Raw genomic sequence first — 17,342 nt, 5'->3', positions numbered from 1 at the left:
GGTGAAAGGAGTGTAAATGGAGAGACATTTGTTTTAATCAATCAATCACTCAATAACCTTTTTTATAAAACACATTTGTCACAGCTTTGAATTGTGTTTTATGGAGCTCCTTCTTGTTGTAATGACTGTCCTTCTTTCCACATCAATAAGCCTAATTAAAAGTAAGCAAGATGACTTGGTTCCTTTACATTTTGTCTGCCTGTCGCACTACACTTCTCCTTTATACAGACATAAGTAAAATAATAAGTGTACTGCTAAGTGTTAAAACAACATGGCCACATAAAGCAAACCTTTGTCTCTAAAAAACATATATTCTGGAGAAAGACAATTTTACGAACTCTAAAGCCACTGGCTTCCATGATCTAGTCATGTAATCAATGAAAGGATACATAAATGAGCCAGAAAAATGTTTATAAGTGGATCCAACAATTACTCAACAGACTAACACAAAGAAGTATTAATGGCTTTATTGATCTAAAGCAGATGACAAATGATTTCAACATGGCTGGATAGGTAACAAAAAAATGATGGTCATTTGCAGGCAATAATAAATCAATAATATTTGTTAAAAATCTAGCTCTTTTTCTTGAACAATTAACAAAAGTGTCTGTGAAAGAAAAACAACACAATTTTAAGCCACATCTGGCCAGCAGAACCAGGTCCTCAAAATGCAATGTGAGTAAAAGGATGTCCAGCACAATGAGATAGATACATCATCATCAACCATGTATGCATTATATTTGTTAGAATAGAATTATCACAGAAAAGCACTTGAGTGAAGATCTGAACACAAATAAGTAAAACCATTTCCAAGTGTTTCGGTGGATGAATCAATGTAAGACAAGATTGAGAGTCGGCCTAGTAGAATACATGAAGACAAAATTAATATTCAAATTCTTGTATGTAATGTCATTTCATAAATCAGACTGGTTATTCAATTTAACAAAAGTAAGAGGAACTATTTCAAGTATGTTCATGAAGATGTGTGTGTGGCAAAGTAGCCTACAACAGCCAAGTTTAGGCCTACTAAATAGACAGTTCCATACATGTCCAGCATGCATGATTGATTATAGATTAATATTACAAATCTGACTTATTATCGTAATAACTTTAAAAGCTGAATTAGATGATAGGTTTGCATCAAGAACTAGTATGAAATCATTAATATTGTTAAAACAAATAAGCATATCAATAAAAAAAAATCAGTAAAATAGATTTTGTGGCTGTTACAAAGAATAAACTCACATAAAATACTCGGGCGAGGAAGGATTGTCACTGGTAGACCCAGTTTCATGGTAACCATTAGAACCAGTCAATTTCTCGCATTTGAGTTTATATGCGTCCCTCTCGCGTGCCAGCCGGTTGAGCTCGTTCTTTAACTGCTCCACCTGTGTGACGAGGCTGGTCTTCTCATGCTCCAGAACGTGCTTCAGCTGAACACGTTTGTAGCGGCAGGATTGTGCATAACCGCGGTTTTTCAGGGTTCGGCGCTTCTGCTTCAGACGCATCACGTCGTCCTTGGTCAGACCCCTCAAGTGCCGATTGAGCTCCCTCACTGACATAGACACCAGCTGGTCATCGGAGAAGCCGCTCTCCACGTTGAGTCGTCTTTCGTGGCGATTCTGCTGATGGAGGTGGTGCGCACTTAGCTGCGAGTCGGGTGAGTGCTGAGCCGAGTAGTCGAGGTCGTGCTTGTTGTGGTTATATTGATTTTGGCAGTGCATATCTTGCATATCAGGGGGACCCGAGAGGGCGTCGGGTTGACGGTTAAGTCCAGGGTACTGCTGGGCATGACCGTTGAGGTTATGTGCCGCCCCGTACCCTTCGAAATCCGATTGGAGAGCCTGTTGGTGATCGTGTGGAGAGGGTTGGTGCCCGTGGACTGTGGTACCGATGAGGGCCTCCACTGCGTCCTCAGGTGTCAGGCCAAAAGTGTTGGGATACATTTGCTGAGAATAACCTCCACTACTGGGCGTCCAGTAAAGATCATCATCAGGGTTCCTCTGCTCACCCGGATTATAACTCGGTGATGAGGGCACCGAACTGCAAGGGGTGCTGACCGGGGTGGAGGAGACTGAGTCCGGTCTCTGGAGCTCGCTGCACGGACCAAAGAATGAGCGGTCGATCCCCTGCATTGTCTCCTTCTTCACATCGAACTTCATCAAGTCGAACGCACTGACATAACCCAAGGGGTTTTTCGGCAGACCCAGGTTTGTATGCGATTCGGCGGTCATTCTTTTCTGGATCTATTTATCTTGGCCACATCCAAGGGTCACAAAACTCAATTCTCTCATGCAGTCTTTTGCAACAATTGCACTATTGGTAAGACGTTTTATACAATCAGTAAGTCCGTCAAATGAAATCTACAGTGAAAATACGCGTGCGCAAAAATGGAAAGAAACCCGTCCTCTTCACTCAAAAGTTTAGAAACGCATACTATTAATCGGACAGAAGAAAAGTGCTCAGAGTCCACGGCGGGGCCAAGAGCTCTCTGCATGTGTGTAGCGCTACTGGTTTATGCTTGCGAGCGCACTTTCTTCATAAAGAACCGTTGCATGATGTCACACGATATAGACTACACCTCCATGCTCCTCTCCAATAAAAAGACGGCGAGAAGGGCAATTTGCATAATAGCTGATGTATGTGTTTTGACAATCCAGCAGAGGTTGAATGTAGAATGTAGCCCACATTTTTTTTTTACATAGACCTGCAGACATATTGTACACGTTTTCTAGGCTACTGTGGCCTACTTCTTTATTTAAATTGTGCATACGTTTCTCTTTCCTTCACACTTTCCCTCGCCAATTGATGTATTAAAAGTGTTTATTTTGAAAGACCATTTAGGAACTGATGCTGGAATGCAAAGCATCTGAGGATTAAATAGCCTATGTTAATTCTGTAGGCTATATGTCCAGGGATATATATTGTATATATATATATATATATATATTGTAGTCAATAGGGCTAGTAAATAAACATTTTGTCGCCCTAAATTACCATATGACTTTCCATATGAATAACATAAAAGCGTCACGGTTATATTTGGACAACGGTGCTTATATTTAAGGGGAAGTTCATTCTGCAAAAAGACATTTAAGAATTCTAATAGAGCTGTTGTGCTTTTTGAATAATGCACCACCACCCATAAAAACAAATAGCCTATCCTATCTCTAGTCCATGAGTAGCCCATTGAAAATAAGTGTTTATATTCCACTTGCATGTGTTATTATTTGATTTCTCCTTACATTATATGACAAGCACAAGGGCTTGATCATAGAGCTATAGGTTAATTCTAAATAACTGTATTTCTATGGGGTTTCTCCTGAGAATGGGCAACCAAATGTTCTATTCATGGATCTATGCTGACCCCTTGAGGTGATATTAGGTAAAACTTCATTCTTGCCCCTCAGTGTGTACTGAACTGTGAATGAAAACTAGTTGTCTGATAGCTACCCCGCTCTTTTTAAATTAAAACAAAATGTGAATGTTGGCTTTTTTATAGTGACCTTGCCAAAAGAATGTAAAGAGCATGCACAGTAGCCTATACCAAGTAAGTATGATAATGGTGGCTTGTGATTTTCTCAGCACATCACATATTGTACTTTCTTGTAGCCTTCTCTCCCTCGGTTTGTGTGTGTGTGTGTTTATACATAACATCTATCCAACATGGTCAGAGGGTGCTGCTGGGCACTGGTTATTTGGTAAACATACAGGCTTCTAATGAAATGAGTAGTTTTTTTCAGACCAGTGACAGTAAAGGAACATGGAGAAAATGGGAAGCAGCATAAACAGAAAATCAATGGCCAGACTGCACAAGGCTAAAGTTATGATTGCTGGAGAACAACTGAGGTATGAGAGAGAAAGTGTGTGTGTGAGAGAGAGAGAGCGAGAGAGAGAGCGAGAGAGAGAGAGAGAGAGAGAGAGAGAGAGAGAGAGAGAGAGAGAGAGAGAGAGAGAGAGATAGAGAGAGAGAGAGAGAGAGAGAGAGAGAGAGAGAGAGAGAGAGAGAGAGAGAGAGAGAGAGAGAGAGAGAGAGAGGCTTTCTTTATGGTTATGCTACCTGTTGAAACGTACTGTGTGGAGATCCGACAAGCTCCTTCCAGATATAGTTGTTTGCATATTTCCTTCAGCTGACCTTCCAATTTAATGTAAACATTTAATTATAAGGGATACAATATATCATATAGAGATGTCAACTGAAACTGATTCAATTCATGATTGAATATATTTCTTAATGTGCCCTTGTCTACTTATAGTAGTTATAGCTGCTTTATTCAACATTTTACCTCACTGCAAGGTTGAGGCTGCATGATGGCAAACTGATCAAGGATCGACGGTACCATCTGCGCACTTACCCCAACTGCTTTGTAGCCAAAGAGCTTACAGACTGGTTGATCAGCAACAAGGAAGCTCCCGATCAGGCCACAGCGGTCTGCCTCATGCAACACCTGATGGACCATGACATTGTGCACCATGGTAGGGCACCACAATAACATTCCTCAGGGGATATAAAATGCATAGTAGCTTTTCCAAGAGCTTATAGCCCTGTCACAGGACAAAGTGCATATCCAACTCCTATAATGCAGTTTCTCACAAGAGCATAAGAGCTTTGCCAATATACTAACATTGATAATTGATATGGGAGATCCAAAATGCTGAACCATAAAGTAGGGCAATATGAAGACACTCTCAGGACGTTTCCTTTGTCTCTCTTCCACTCTGATCTCTTTAGTTTGTGACAAGCACCCTATATTCAAGGATGCAAAATTGCTGTACCGTTTCCGTAAGGATGATGGCACATTTCCATTTAACACCGAGGTGAAGATCTTCATCCGAGGACAACGATTGTATGAGCAGTAAGAACTACTTTGTTCAGCCTGGGGGTCTCTATCTGTTAGGAACAAGTGTCCTTGCTGAGGTCAAACCCATCTTAGGGTAACCACATCATCTGTATTATGTTCTCAGTATGTGCTAGTTATGGTGATTATGGACTGAAACTTGAAACTTTACCAACTGTATACACAAGTTTGTGTGTAATTGTTCCATTCATTCTGTCTCTGGAGTGCAAAATGGATGTGACCTGATTTGTGTGTCTGTTTTTTGCAGTCTAATAACAGGCAGAGACTCCATTCTGCAACTAAGGGAGGAGCAGGGTATTGCATACCAGCGCTCCATCCCTGGCTGCCAGTTGATGGACTGGTTGTTACAGAATGGAGAGACGGAGAGTAGGCGCCAGGGTTTGGAGTTCTGCCGTGCTTTGCTAGAGCATGGCATCATTCAGCATGGTGAGTTATGTTACCTTTTAACCTTTGGCTGATAACATTGGAGGTAATACTGTTTCCATAGCCTCTCGCAGTTGATCGCCTACTCAAATTACTTCTATCAGAAAATTAGTACGATGCTTTTCCTCTCTCCTCTTCCCAATTCCCATTAGTGTCAAAGAAGTATGACTTCTTTGACAGTAGATTACTGTATCAGTTCTGCATCAATTTTCGCCGCCGGCGCCACCTGTCTGAGCTCTTGAATGAAACTGATCGAGACAAAAAGGAAGGTGCATCAGTGCATGCACTGGAGGACAACCATGCCGACAGCCCCTTTGTCCTGCCCAAGATCCCCCCACAAGAGGAAAGCAGTGGTTTTCAATCTGGTAAATGCAAACATAAAAACAAAGCAAGAGCTCTAAAATACTTCATATGCACATTTCTTCCAAGGTTGCCTATACTGTTGTGACACAGTGGATGAGCTGTTTATGCATACATGCATGCATTTATGTCTGACCTCTCATAGCAGTGCAGCCCAATAAACCATTGAAGATGATACCCAATGTGCATCAGGCCAATTTGAACTCTCTGCAGCTACATGCTAGTGGATATTTACCCCCTGCCACACTCTCCTCTGCCCCAGTGGTGAGATGCAATCCAAAATCAGGTCAGATCGTCCCTCTGTTCTTTTTTGACATAATTAGTTCTGTTCAGGCTTACAAAGATGTAGTTAGTCTAAGCAGTTAGTCTCTGATGAAGGCCATTAAGGGCAAAACATAATGTTTTAACCGAAAAGTATAACAACATTTAAAAATAGTTAATATTGAGCAAGAGCGCCTACTTTTTCTGACCTGCCAAGTCTCCCAGAGGGCAACATGGTTTAGCAATGCTATTGATAAAATCATGTATTTAAACACCGAAAAGAAAACTCTACATTGGTTTTGACAGTGCTTAAGAGGAATGTAACATGTGAGGAGCTACTGTCCCCTGGTGCACCCTTCATCAAGAGAGTGTTGACGGTGAGCTATAAGGCCAATATACTGTATGTCCTTCCTCTTTCTAGTCTTGTCTCTATTGGGGAAGTAAATATGTTTTAGCCCCCTCATACAAGTGTTTTGCATCTCAGGTGATGGGAGATGCAGTGGGCTGGGGCTTTGTGATCAGAGGTGTGGCTCCAGTTTACGTCCAGGCAGTCGATCCTGGAAGCCCTGCTGCTGCTGCAGGGGTTAAGGTAACACAAACACATGCAAAAAAATAGTTACACACACACAGTAATATACGTATGTGTTTATCATGACATTCTCCTGTACTTCTACTTCTAATGCCTAGGTGCGTCAGTTTGTGTGCCAGGTGAATGGGCGGAGCGTTCTTCACCTGGATTACCGCCAGGTCACCAGGTTGGTGATGACCGGACCTCACACTGTTGTGTTGGAGGTCATGGAACCACTGGGGTGACTTGGAGTCCCTTCAAAATCTTCCAAAATCAGCCTCCAAAATCTCCTGAACTAACTCCACTATTGTGTGCCAAATGGGAAAGTTGTGGTATCTTTGGCTGCATTTAGACAGGCAGCCCAATGATGATCTTATCCACTAATTGGTCTTTTGACCAGTAAAATCAGATCTTTTCACATCAGAGTTTTTCCAGCGCAGATCTGATTCGTCAAATGATCAATTACTTAAAAAGATTAGAATTAGGATGCCTGTCTAAACCCAACCCTTGTAGCCTACAAAAAGATTTGTAAGTCTTGAAATAAAAATTATCCCAGTGCATGGCTTTGTTGTTAAGCTCTGGATAGCTCTGGATAAATATTATTACGTCTATTCATGATTTAGCTACAGTAGCTAGCCTAGAGAGAAATTGGCAGTGCCTGCCAAAACTATACTGAAGAAAAATATAAACAAGGCTATATGAGCTGAAACAAAAGATCACAGAAATGTTCCATATGCACAAAGAGCTTCTTTCTCTCAATTTTGTTTACATCCCTGTTAGTGACATTTCTCCTTTGCCAATATAATCCATCCACCTGACAGGTGTGGCATATCAAGAAACTGATTCAACAGCATGATCATTACACAGGTGCACCTTGTGCTGGGGACAATAAAAGGCCACACTAAAATGTGCAATTGAATGTTAATTTCTCTACCATAAGCCTCCAACAACATTGTTTTAGAGTATTTGGCTGGGCATCCAACCGGCCTCACATCCACAGACCACGTGTATGGCGTCTTGTGGGTGAGCCGTTTTCTGATGTCAATGTTGGAAACAGAGTGCCCCATGGTGCGGTGGGGTTATGGTATGGGCAGGCATATGCTACGGACAACATCTACAATTGCATTTTATCTATGGCAATTTGAATGCACAGAGAATCGTGACAAGATCCTGATGCCCATTGTCGTGCCATTCATCCGCCGCCATCACCTCATGTTTCAAATCAAACTTTATTTGTCACAAGTGCCGAATACAACAAGTGTAGACCTTACCGTGAAATACTTACTTACAAGTCCTTAACCAATAGTGCAGTTCAAGAAAGAGTTAAGAAAATGTTTAGCAAGTAAAAAAAAATATAAAAAGTAACGCAATAAAATAAGAGGCTATATACAGGGGGTACCGGTACCGAGTCAATGTGCAGGGGTAGAGGTTTGTCAAGGTAATTTGTACATGGAGGTAGGGGTGAAGTGACAATGCATAGATAATAAACAGCAAGTAGCAGCAGTGTACAAAACAAATGGAGTGGGGGGGTGTAAATAGTCCGTGGCCATTTGATTAATTGTTCAGCAGTGTTATGGCTTGGGGGTAGAAGAAGCTGTTAAGGAGCCTTTTGGCCCTAGACTTAAAACAGTCTATGACTTGGGTGACTGGAGTCTCTGACAATTTTTTGGGGTTTCCTCTGACACCGCCTAGTATATAGGTCCTGGATGGCAGGAAGCTTGGTGATGTACTCGGCCGTACACACTACCCTCTGTAGCGCCTTACGGTCAAATGCCAGTTGCCATACGGTGATGCGACTGGTCAGGATGCTCTCGATGGTGCAGCTGTAGAACAGCCGGCCCGCCACAGGAGTCGCTGGTGCGCGATGAGACAAGGAGATCCCTACCGACCAATCCCTCCCTAACCCGGACGACGCTAGGCCAATTGTGCGTCGCCCCGCGGACCTCCCGGTCGCGGCCGGTTACGACAGAGCCTGGGCGCGAACCCAGGGACTCTGATGGCACAGCTGGCGCTGCAGTACAGCGCCCTTAACCCCTGCGCCACCCGGGAGGCCTGCTGTAGAACATTTTGAGGATCAGGGGACACATGCCAAATCTTTTCAGTCTCTTGAGGGGGAAAGGTGTTGTCGTGCCCTCTTCACAACTGTCTTTGTCTGTTTGGACCATGATAGTTTGTTGGTGATGTGGACACCAAGGAACTTGAAGTTCTCGACCCGCTCCACTACAGCCCCGTCAATGTTAATGGGGGCCTGTTTGGCATTCAACACCATAGTACCCTTCAAGCTCATCATCAGGCTGGTCCTGGGTCTCGACCCCGCCCTGTGCAATTGGGTCCTGTAGTTTCTGACGGGCCGACCCCAGGTGGTGAAGGTAGGAAACAACATCTTCACTTTGCTGACCCTCAACACTATGGCCCCACAAGGGTGTGTGCTCAGCCCCCTAATGTACTCCCTGTTCACCCACGACTGCGTGGCCATGCACGCCTCCAACTCAATCATCAAGTTTGCAGATGACACAACAGTAGTGGGCTTGATTACTAACAACGACAAGACAGCCTACAGGGAGGAGGTGAGGGCACTCAGAGTGTGGTGTCAGGAAAACAATCTCTCAATCAACGTCAACAAAACAAAGGAAACAGCAGAGGGAGCACCCCCCTATTTACATCGAAGGGACAGCAGTGGAGAAGGTGCAACGTTTTAAGTTCTTCGGCGTACATATCACGGACAAACTGAAATGGTCCACCCACCCAGACAGTGTGGTGAAGAAGGCGCAACACCGCCTCTTTACCCTCAGGAGGCTGAAGAAATTTGGCTTGTCATCCAAAACCCTGACAAACTTTTACAGATGCACAATCGAGAGCATCCTGTCGGGCTGTATCACCGCCTGGTACGGCAACTGCACCACCCTCAACCGCAAGGCTCTCCAGAGGGTGGTGCGGTCTGCACAACACATCACCGGTGGCAAACTACCTGCCCTCCATGACACCTACAACACCAGATGTCACAGGAAGGCCAAAAAGATAATCAAGGACAGCTCGGCCATCGCTCATCCATATATTTATATTTATATTCTCATTCACCTCTTTAGATTTGTGTGTATTAGGTAGTTGTTGGGGAATTGTTAGATTACTTGTTAGATATTACTGCACTGTCGGAACTAAAAGCACAAGCATTGCGCTACACTCGCATTAACATCTGCTAACCATGTGTATGTGACCAATAGATTTTGATTTGATGTGGATGCTCTGGATCAACGTGTATGACAGCGTGTTCCAGTTCACAACAATATCCAGCAACTTCGCACAGCCATTGACGAGGAGTGGGACAACATTCCACAGGTCACAATCAAGAGCCTGATCAACTCAGAGGAGATGTGTCGCTCTGCATGGTGGTCACACCAGATACTGACTGGTTTTCTGATCCACGTGTCGCCCCTACTTTTTTTTAATACATCTGTGACCAACAGATGCATATCTGTATTCCCACTCATGTGAAATCCTTAGATTGGAGCCTAATGGGTTTATTTCAATTGACTGTTTTCCTTATATGAACTGTAACTCTGTAAAATCTTTGAAATTGTTGCATGTTGAGTTTATATTTTTGTTCAGTATATATCAAAAAGGCAGTAGTATTCCATGGGCCCACATATCCTGGATTATGTGGGTGGGTCCAGTTCAAGTAAAACATACTTCTAATGAAACTTTCCTTAATTATACACGTAAGAATCATTGTTGTGACCTTTGAAACAATTACATACTCAGTGCTAAAGAAAGCACGTATCTCAGAAAAAAAATCGTAAATTAAAAACTTCTCATCCCCAAACATTCACTTCCGTCTTTTTCTCCTCGCCATTTTGGATTGTATTGTTGATTTGGTTGGGTTTAGTTGGGAACATTCAGGAGGGAAGGATTTATTGATGATTATCAGAGACTATTGTAACAGTCCAATGTATTTGATCTAATATGCACTAGCATGTATCACAAATATTTTGCATGTTAGAAAGTAATCTAACATATTGCAGATGGCACAGAGATTCTGCTAGCTAGCTAAGCAGCAACACCGGCTTGGCGAGGACGAACAACAACTGCATCATTGAGTTGGATTCAATCGTTGGCCAGCTAGCGAGCTAACGTTACTTGCAAAGTAGCATTTGGGCTCCCAGTTGTTTTGTGGTCGGGTTCGGAGACATACCAGGTAAGATTGGTTGGAGGAAAAACCCAAAATGTGTTTTATAATTAGCTAGCTAACATTATCTAGCTACGTTATGTGAGGCAACTGTCGTTAACTAGCTGACAAACATGCATGGCTACGCTAGCTAACTGATCGGCTGGACGTTGGCTAACTACTGCATGCTAGCCAGCTCGCTTTCTACTAAGCTTAACCCCAGACGTCGGCTAGCAAGTAAGTTAAATAGTAACTAGCATCCATGATGTGTATTTTCTACTTCAGTTTACAGTCATGTATTGTGTTTAACAACGTTTTCTAAATAACCATCGTGGTTAGCAAGCTTACCAACACCAGAGATCTAACGTTAGCTGGCTTATATGCTTGCTAAAAATGATGCCCTTTCACGGTAACAATAGCTAACGTTAGCGATATACTACCCAGGCTTTTCAGTGCACTGACATTTGGAAATAGTCGCTAGCTTTACTGTTAACAATATAGCTAGTTTAGGTACCATAAGTTCAAAAGCTTAACTTGCAGGCACAACTAAGCCAAGTTAGCTAGCTAATTTAACGTTAGCTAGATAGTCGTCTCAAAATCTTTGACTGAACGCTACCATTATTACCACGTTTAGCTTGCTGTAGTCACGACATCACAACCTTGCTAGCTAGGCCAAAATATATGTTGAAAATAAATAATGTTGTGCCAGAACTGAAGTCCCATCACTTCTGTGCCATCCGTGCGGCTTTCTTGTGATTTAGCTATGATTTTCAACTGCAAATAATCATAACTAACTTCATAGCTAAGGCATCAGAGTGATTTTATACGAAACATGGGCATAAAAAATATTTTTGAAGATTTTCACGAAATGTTATCCATAGAATGGTCCTTTTTGGAGGAACGATTGTTGACATATATTTGACATTGGATCTAAAAGCTTAATTGCGAGTTAATTAGTTGGAATGTTTATGACATTTTGGCCTTACCCAGGGCTCCTTTAAACCAGTTAAAGGTAACTAAATGTAATCGAAATGTCCTCTACAATATCCTCAAAAGTAATTATTTATCATGAGAGGGCCATAAACAATAACTAGTAATGCTGCATACTCAAAGGTTAAAATCTCACCTTTCTGATAAAAAAGTTATACATTGCTGAGGTGTAGTCACCTTTGAGGACAGAAGTTCAAGTACCCAGTACAAATATGATGAAAATATGATATATTTAATTCCTATTCAACAAAACTGTATGAATAAGGCTCGAAATGACTTGTATACTTTCTAAATAATGCATATTCAAATTCTAAAACAACTAACAAGATTTCACCTTCCGTATAACTGTAAAATGCATATTTGTATGTTTAGTGTTAAACAAAATGTGCATATTTTATAAATGTCTCTTAATCAAAATGTATTCCCCCGATAGCTGTGAACGATTCAAAGAGCTTTAGCTTGTCTTCCTGAACTCGTTAGGAACTCGACTTTCATCTCGTATTAATCTTTTCTGTCTATGACAGGGTTTTTTTGTTTAACATGTATGAATTATATTAGAGTAATGGCTATAATTTGATTTCTGAATGTGCTACTGCGATGAAACCACACTCTTGCTGTGCTACGATGTAAGGATTGCAGGCATATGCTTTGTTGGTGATGTAGGATTCAGCCAGGGGTTGAAAAGAAAATGAAATGTTAGGAGGGACACCCCAGCTTCAAGTGGTTTCAGATTTCACAGGCTGAAAAGGGGACCTTACATCAAAGAGGCTTTAAAAACTCCATGTTTCATCTGTAAGCAGGGCTGGCTCTAGCTTTTTGGGTGCCCTAAGTGGGCCTTTTAAATAAATAAAAAAGTGGCCCCCCTCTTGACAGTGTAGACAGAAATTTACATTTTAACGTTCATTTCCTGTAATATCACACATTTTGCCATGGGGTGGATAATTTTTACATTTTATAACACATTTCAAGCAAGTCTACTAATTTTGTCATGGGGCGGAGAGACCTTTCTGCAGTTTTAATCCTTAACAAGCTGACTACACCGCGAGCGTTGCAAAATACATTTAGAAATCTATATTATTAAATTATTTCATCCGGTTGACCGTTTTATGTGTGGATTAATTGTCGGAGTAGAGGACCTTGTGCATTTCAGGTAAAATAACAACTCAATGTTTATATCCCAGGACAAATTAGCTAGCCACAGAAAGCTAGCTCAATAGGACAAATTAGCTAACAAGTGCTAGCTAGCTAAATTCCCATAAATGTTTAATGCTTTTCAACCTGTCCCCAAATTAATGTAATTGGTTCAGAGTTTGTTTGATATTTGAACCTGCGTGTTGTGATCGCACACACACACACAAGTCAAGTGTTACGGGACTTCACATTTTGCCATGACTTATGCCATGTTAATGATATCTGAGAGTGACTATCAAAATCAATGGGTTCCCCCTGGAGGTCAGAGCCCATGGGCACATGCTGTAAGGGCCTGGTTGGTTTGCCCATTATTACTACAAGTATAGATAACTCGCTATACTAACCAATCTAAAACTTGCATTGCCTACTATGTGTGCCATGTTATAATTTTTAACTAGCTGAGATCCCATTCTGCAACTTTGATATGCCTGTAGACTGGAGTCTATTATGTTCAACAATTTATAGAAAAATGTGCCAGACCAACAACAAAAAAATTATATTCATAAATGAATGTAAGAAAATTGTTATAGATTGGTTAGCTGACAACGTCACAAACGATGCGCGCTATTCAATGTGGCAAAAGTCTGTGTTGTGATTCTGGGTGGCCAGATTGCTAGCAACAATGACAAGAAGCTGCCATGCAGGGAATTGTAGGTAGCTCATTTCAGCTATTTTTTTATCTTATTATTGATACCATGTCTTGTTTTGACTGATGTCATGTCTATGCGACTATAGCTAAAATTCACTAGCTAGCTAACCATCAACTGTAACGATGTAGGCCATATAGGTTTGACAATGAGTACTAATAGAATTCTCCCTGATTTATTCTTCTTGCAGACTGGAAAGATGTATCAACTCCCTGTGAACAACCTCACTAGCATACGAAGAGCAAGGAAACAGGTGAAGAAGGCACTTAGTGACATTGGACTGGAGTACTGCAAGGAGCAAGCGGAGGTGAGCTTAAATGTTTATTTTTCATAGCTTTTACCTATCACCAAGGTTTTGGTTGAAGTGTGTCTGTGACTTCTGTGAGTTTCATTTATAATTTTGTAGTCACTTGTGCTCTCAACCATTGTGGTGGTAGAAATGAATAGGCATGTATTCCAATTTGACATGATTCAGCATACAGTTTTGTGATTTCTGATCAAATTGCTCTTCCCTCTCACATAGGACCTCAAAGAATTTTGCCCAGATGAGAACTATGTGAAGAATACTGTCTGCCTGGAACTTTGTTCATGGGATCCGTCATTCTCCAAAACACAGGTAAATCACTCGCACTAGTCAATTTAAAAGATTGGTTATTCAATTACCACTTATTTTGGGGCTTGTAATGATTATAGTGCTTCTTTGTTTGTCACAATCATAAATCAAACTAGTTTTGGATGAAGGAGCAATCATTAACATTTTCAAAATGTTGTGATAACAAAGTAAAACTATTTTTTTTTTAAATGGTGCAGTGTCCCATTCTTAAACTCTCCTGGGTATTTGTGTTTTACAGGAGTACCGGTCAAAGCCTTTCTGCTGCACAGAGTGCCATTTCTCTTCCAAGTACTACTCAGGCTACAAGAACCACTTTCGAAATGTCCACAGGAACAACTTTGAGAGCCGCATCCTGCTGAACTGCCCTTACTGCACTTTCACTGCGAGCAAGAAGACTATGGAAACGCATGTCAAGGTCTTCCACATATCCAGTGCGGTGCGTCAGGGTCTGGGTGCCTACCAGGGGGCTGCTATGGGCGCAAATAACAAGGTGGAGAGGGCAATGTACTATTGCAAGAAGTGTACCTACCGGGACCCTCTGTACAATGTTGTGCGAAGGCACATCTACAGGGAGCACTTCCAGCATGTGGTCTCACCCTATGTTGCCATGGTCTCAGAAACATCAGTCAAAAATGGAGCCAATGCTGTCAATGGTAACAACATCCTCTGTAAGCGCTGTCAGTTCTCCACCCGTAGCTATGAGGCGTTAGTGCAGCATGTCATTGAATATCATGAGCGCATTGGCTCTCAGGTGACAACCATGATTGGACATGCTAATGTTGTGGTGTCTAGACCCCAAAGCTATGGTATGACCCAGAAGGGTTCTGTGGTGACTGGGGGTCGTACTCTGACGTCTGAACAGGTTAGCCATATGGTGGGGGCCCATCAAAAGCAGGGGCCTTCTGGACTGAAGAATATGACCAGTCAGTCCTCTATTGCTGGCCAGCGTTTGACCATTCCTGGCCATAGTGGGTTGGGAGAAGGCAGAGCCTCCTTATCCAATAACTTAACGTCACCCTCAGGAAAGCAGGTTTCTGGTGCTAACGCTAGTCTTACATCCCAAACACAGAAGTGGAAGATATGCACGGTCTGCAATGAGCTCTTCCCTGAAAACCTGTACAGTGCTCATTTTGAGAAGGCACACAAGGCTAAGAAGGTATGGGCAATTGCAAAGTTCATCATGAAGATCCACAACTTCACCAGTAAGTGTTTGCTTTGCAACCGTTATCTGCCAAGTGACACGTTGCTTAACCACATGCTGATCCATGGGCTCACCTGCCCACAGTGTCATGCCAGCTTCAATAATGTGGAGAAAATGCTGGATCATGTGGGTCAGGCTCACCCAGATGACTTTGTTGGTCCTCCAGCTGCCTCCCCGCTAACCTTTGACCTCACAATTGGGCAGGCTAAGAACAAGATCATACAGCTTATTGTTATAACCTATAACATGAAGGAACCTGTAGCTGCCCAGGAGCAGTCTATGGCTTCCCATGCTCAGAACAGCTTCCTTGCTCCAGTGAAGAGTCTGCCTTCAAAGATGCCAGAAAGAAAGAATGACATGCTTGCCAGAAGTCAAGCCACTGTATCTGGCAGCAATGAGGTTGGCAAGACCCTATGCCCACTGTGTTTCACCATCCTCAAGGGTCCCATCTCTGATGCATTGGCACAGCATCTGAGGGAACGACACCAAGTGCTTCAGACGATGCACCCTGTGGAGAAGAAGTTGACGTACAAGTGCATCCACTGTTTGGGTGTCTACACCAGCAACATGGTGGCCTCCACGATCACTCTGCATCTTGTGCAGTGCCGAGCTGTGGGCAGGGCCCAGAAGGGTCCGGGACCAAAGTCTGCCTTAACACTCAACTCTTCTGGTGCAGGGTTCTTAAAGCGTCAGCTACCCACCCAAACCATGTCTGACTCCAAGAGGATGAAGATTAACAATGATGTTGGATATTACCCCATGGACAAGCCAGGGGAGGCTGTGGATCTAGTGTTGGACCCCAGAAGCTATGAGCACAAGACCTATGAGGCACGAAAAGCATTCCTCTCAGCCTATTTCAATCGTCGTCCCTATCTAACCTCACAGGAAGAAGAGAAGCTGTCTGCAAGCCTGTGGCTCTGGAAGTCTGACATTGCCAGTCACTTCGCTCACCGGAGGAGGTCATGTGAGAGGGACTGTGAGACCAGGAAATTGAAAGTGCTACTTGGCTTTGACATGCAGGCACTCAAGGGACTGAAGCATGACATGGACTTTGAGGAGAAAACCAAGCTCCCTGTCACCTCAGTGGAGAAAGCCTTTAAGTCTAGGCCGACACTTAACACAGACCAAAGCAAACGATGCGAGACAATTAACTGTACCCTCAAGCTAAGTACTTACACAGAAGTGACAGAACCCATATCAATTGACTCGTCTGATAGTGAGTCAGAACAAGAGGACTGTTCTGTTAAGAATGGGGAAGTTGACACACACAAATCTGTGGATGTCACATCTTAAGAGAAATCAAACCTGCCAGAAGAGAGAACTCCAAGCATTGATGGGCCTTCAAGAGAGAAGGTGCCTTGGTTTGATAACATGAGACATCAAAATGAGAAGTCTAAAAGACCTGCGGTACACAAAGTATAACGGGGGTTTGGTGCAGGTAATCATTGCACACTACAATTATTCGGTTATAGGAAAGTATGAGAGACTGACAGGACAAATGAAGACTTCATAAAGTCAGTGGGATGTGCAGTTTAAGTAAAGAACAATGACTTATGAATTAGGAACTACACAAGTATAGAAACAAACTTAACTTCTGGCTCCAGATAAACGTTTGCTGAAGTGAGCTAAACAATGGTGCAAAATAAAATGTATGGCGTCTGTAACTAATATTGGCTGTAACATTGTACATATTTAGTAGGCCTACATTAGATTATGCATACATTCAGACTAATGTCACAGTTTTAAGTGTAATAAAAAAAAACGTTCACTCTTCATATAGGCATATGGGTTGTCCACCCATATGATGTATTATTGTCATTTACATTTTAGAGATAGCAGGGTAATATGTATGCCTATGTTCACTTTTGTTTAATAAAGCTGTTTGCAATTAACCTTCTCATTTGACCAACACTAGTATCATGTCATTGTGCCCTTCTGTTATGCAAATATATTCCATTGCGCAATTCATTTATTAAAGTAAAAATGTTTGTTACATTTTCATTAAATGTTTGGTAAATTGAAAAGGTCAACTCAGAGTAATATACCCTCAATGAAAGGGTAAGGAAA

General features: G+C 42.2%; 3 protein-coding genes across 5 annotated transcripts; 2 read left to right on the top strand and 1 right to left on the bottom strand.

Moving 5' to 3' along the window:
* Window positions 1-452: 452 nt before the first annotated feature.
* LOC110527907 (transcription factor MafB) lies at window positions 453-3,141 on the bottom strand. Its single transcript, XM_021609510.3, has one exon. The coding sequence runs from the start codon at window positions 2,232-2,234 to the stop codon at window positions 1,242-1,244; it is 993 nt and encodes a 330-aa protein (XP_021465185.2). The 5' UTR covers window positions 2,235-3,141; the 3' UTR covers window positions 453-1,241.
* si:dkeyp-97e7.9 (DEP domain-containing mTOR-interacting protein) lies at window positions 3,141-7,378 on the top strand. Of its 3 annotated transcripts, none has more exons than XM_021609508.3 (9): window positions 3,141-3,849; window positions 4,298-4,476; window positions 4,733-4,856; window positions 5,107-5,285; window positions 5,435-5,647; window positions 5,791-5,928; window positions 6,210-6,280; window positions 6,388-6,492; window positions 6,591-7,378. In XM_021609508.3, the coding sequence occupies exons 1-9, from the start codon at window positions 3,764-3,766 to the stop codon at window positions 6,714-6,716; spliced, it is 1,221 nt and encodes a 406-aa protein (XP_021465183.1). In that variant the 5' UTR covers window positions 3,141-3,763; the 3' UTR covers window positions 6,717-7,378. The 3 variants fall into 3 exon arrangements, with proteins under 3 accessions (XP_021465183.1, XP_021465182.1, XP_021465184.1); XM_021609507.3 differs by having other exon boundaries at window positions 5,788-5,928; XM_021609509.3 differs by lacking the exon at window positions 5,791-5,928.
* Window positions 7,379-10,292: 2,914 nt separating this feature from the next.
* LOC110527902 (activity-dependent neuroprotective protein a) lies at window positions 10,293-17,172 on the top strand. Its single transcript, XM_021609503.3, has 4 exons — window positions 10,293-10,663; window positions 13,652-13,768; window positions 13,985-14,077; window positions 14,313-17,172. Exons 2-4 carry the CDS (start codon window positions 13,661-13,663, stop codon window positions 16,566-16,568), a joined length of 2,457 nt encoding a protein of 818 aa, XP_021465178.1. The 5' UTR covers window positions 10,293-10,663; window positions 13,652-13,660; the 3' UTR covers window positions 16,569-17,172.
* The last annotated feature ends 170 nt before the right edge of the window (window positions 17,173-17,342 follow it).

The sequence above is a fragment of the Oncorhynchus mykiss genome, chromosome 7 (genome assembly GCF_057628025.1).
Source record: "Oncorhynchus mykiss isolate SJ-2025 chromosome 7, ASM5762802v1, whole genome shotgun sequence".
NCBI lineage: Eukaryota > Metazoa > Chordata > Actinopteri > Salmoniformes > Salmonidae > Oncorhynchus > Oncorhynchus mykiss.
This window is presented reverse-complemented; position numbering and strand designations above follow the sequence as displayed.

Coding starts and splice junctions, on each gene's coding strand:
- LOC110527907 (XM_021609510.3), bottom strand. CDS start 2,234: ATGACCGCCGAATCGCATACAAACCTGGGTCTGCCGAAAAACCCCTTG.
- si:dkeyp-97e7.9 (XM_021609507.3), top strand. CDS start 3,764: ATGGAGAAAATGGGAAGCAGCATAAACAGAAAATCAATGGCCAGACTG. Junction 5,286..5,434: donor GCATGGCATCATTCAGCATG/GTGAGTTATGTT, acceptor AATTCCCATTAG/TGTCAAAGAAGTATGACTTC. Junction 5,929..6,209: donor GAGATGCAATCCAAAATCAG/GTCAGATCGTCC, acceptor TGGTTTTGACAG/TGCTTAAGAGGAATGTAACA.
- LOC110527902 (XM_021609503.3), top strand. CDS start 13,661: ATGTATCAACTCCCTGTGAACAACCTCACTAGCATACGAAGAGCAAGG. Junction 13,769..13,984: donor ACTGCAAGGAGCAAGCGGAG/GTGAGCTTAAAT, acceptor CCTCTCACATAG/GACCTCAAAGAATTTTGCCC. Junction 14,078..14,312: donor CGTCATTCTCCAAAACACAG/GTAAATCACTCG, acceptor TGTGTTTTACAG/GAGTACCGGTCAAAGCCTTT.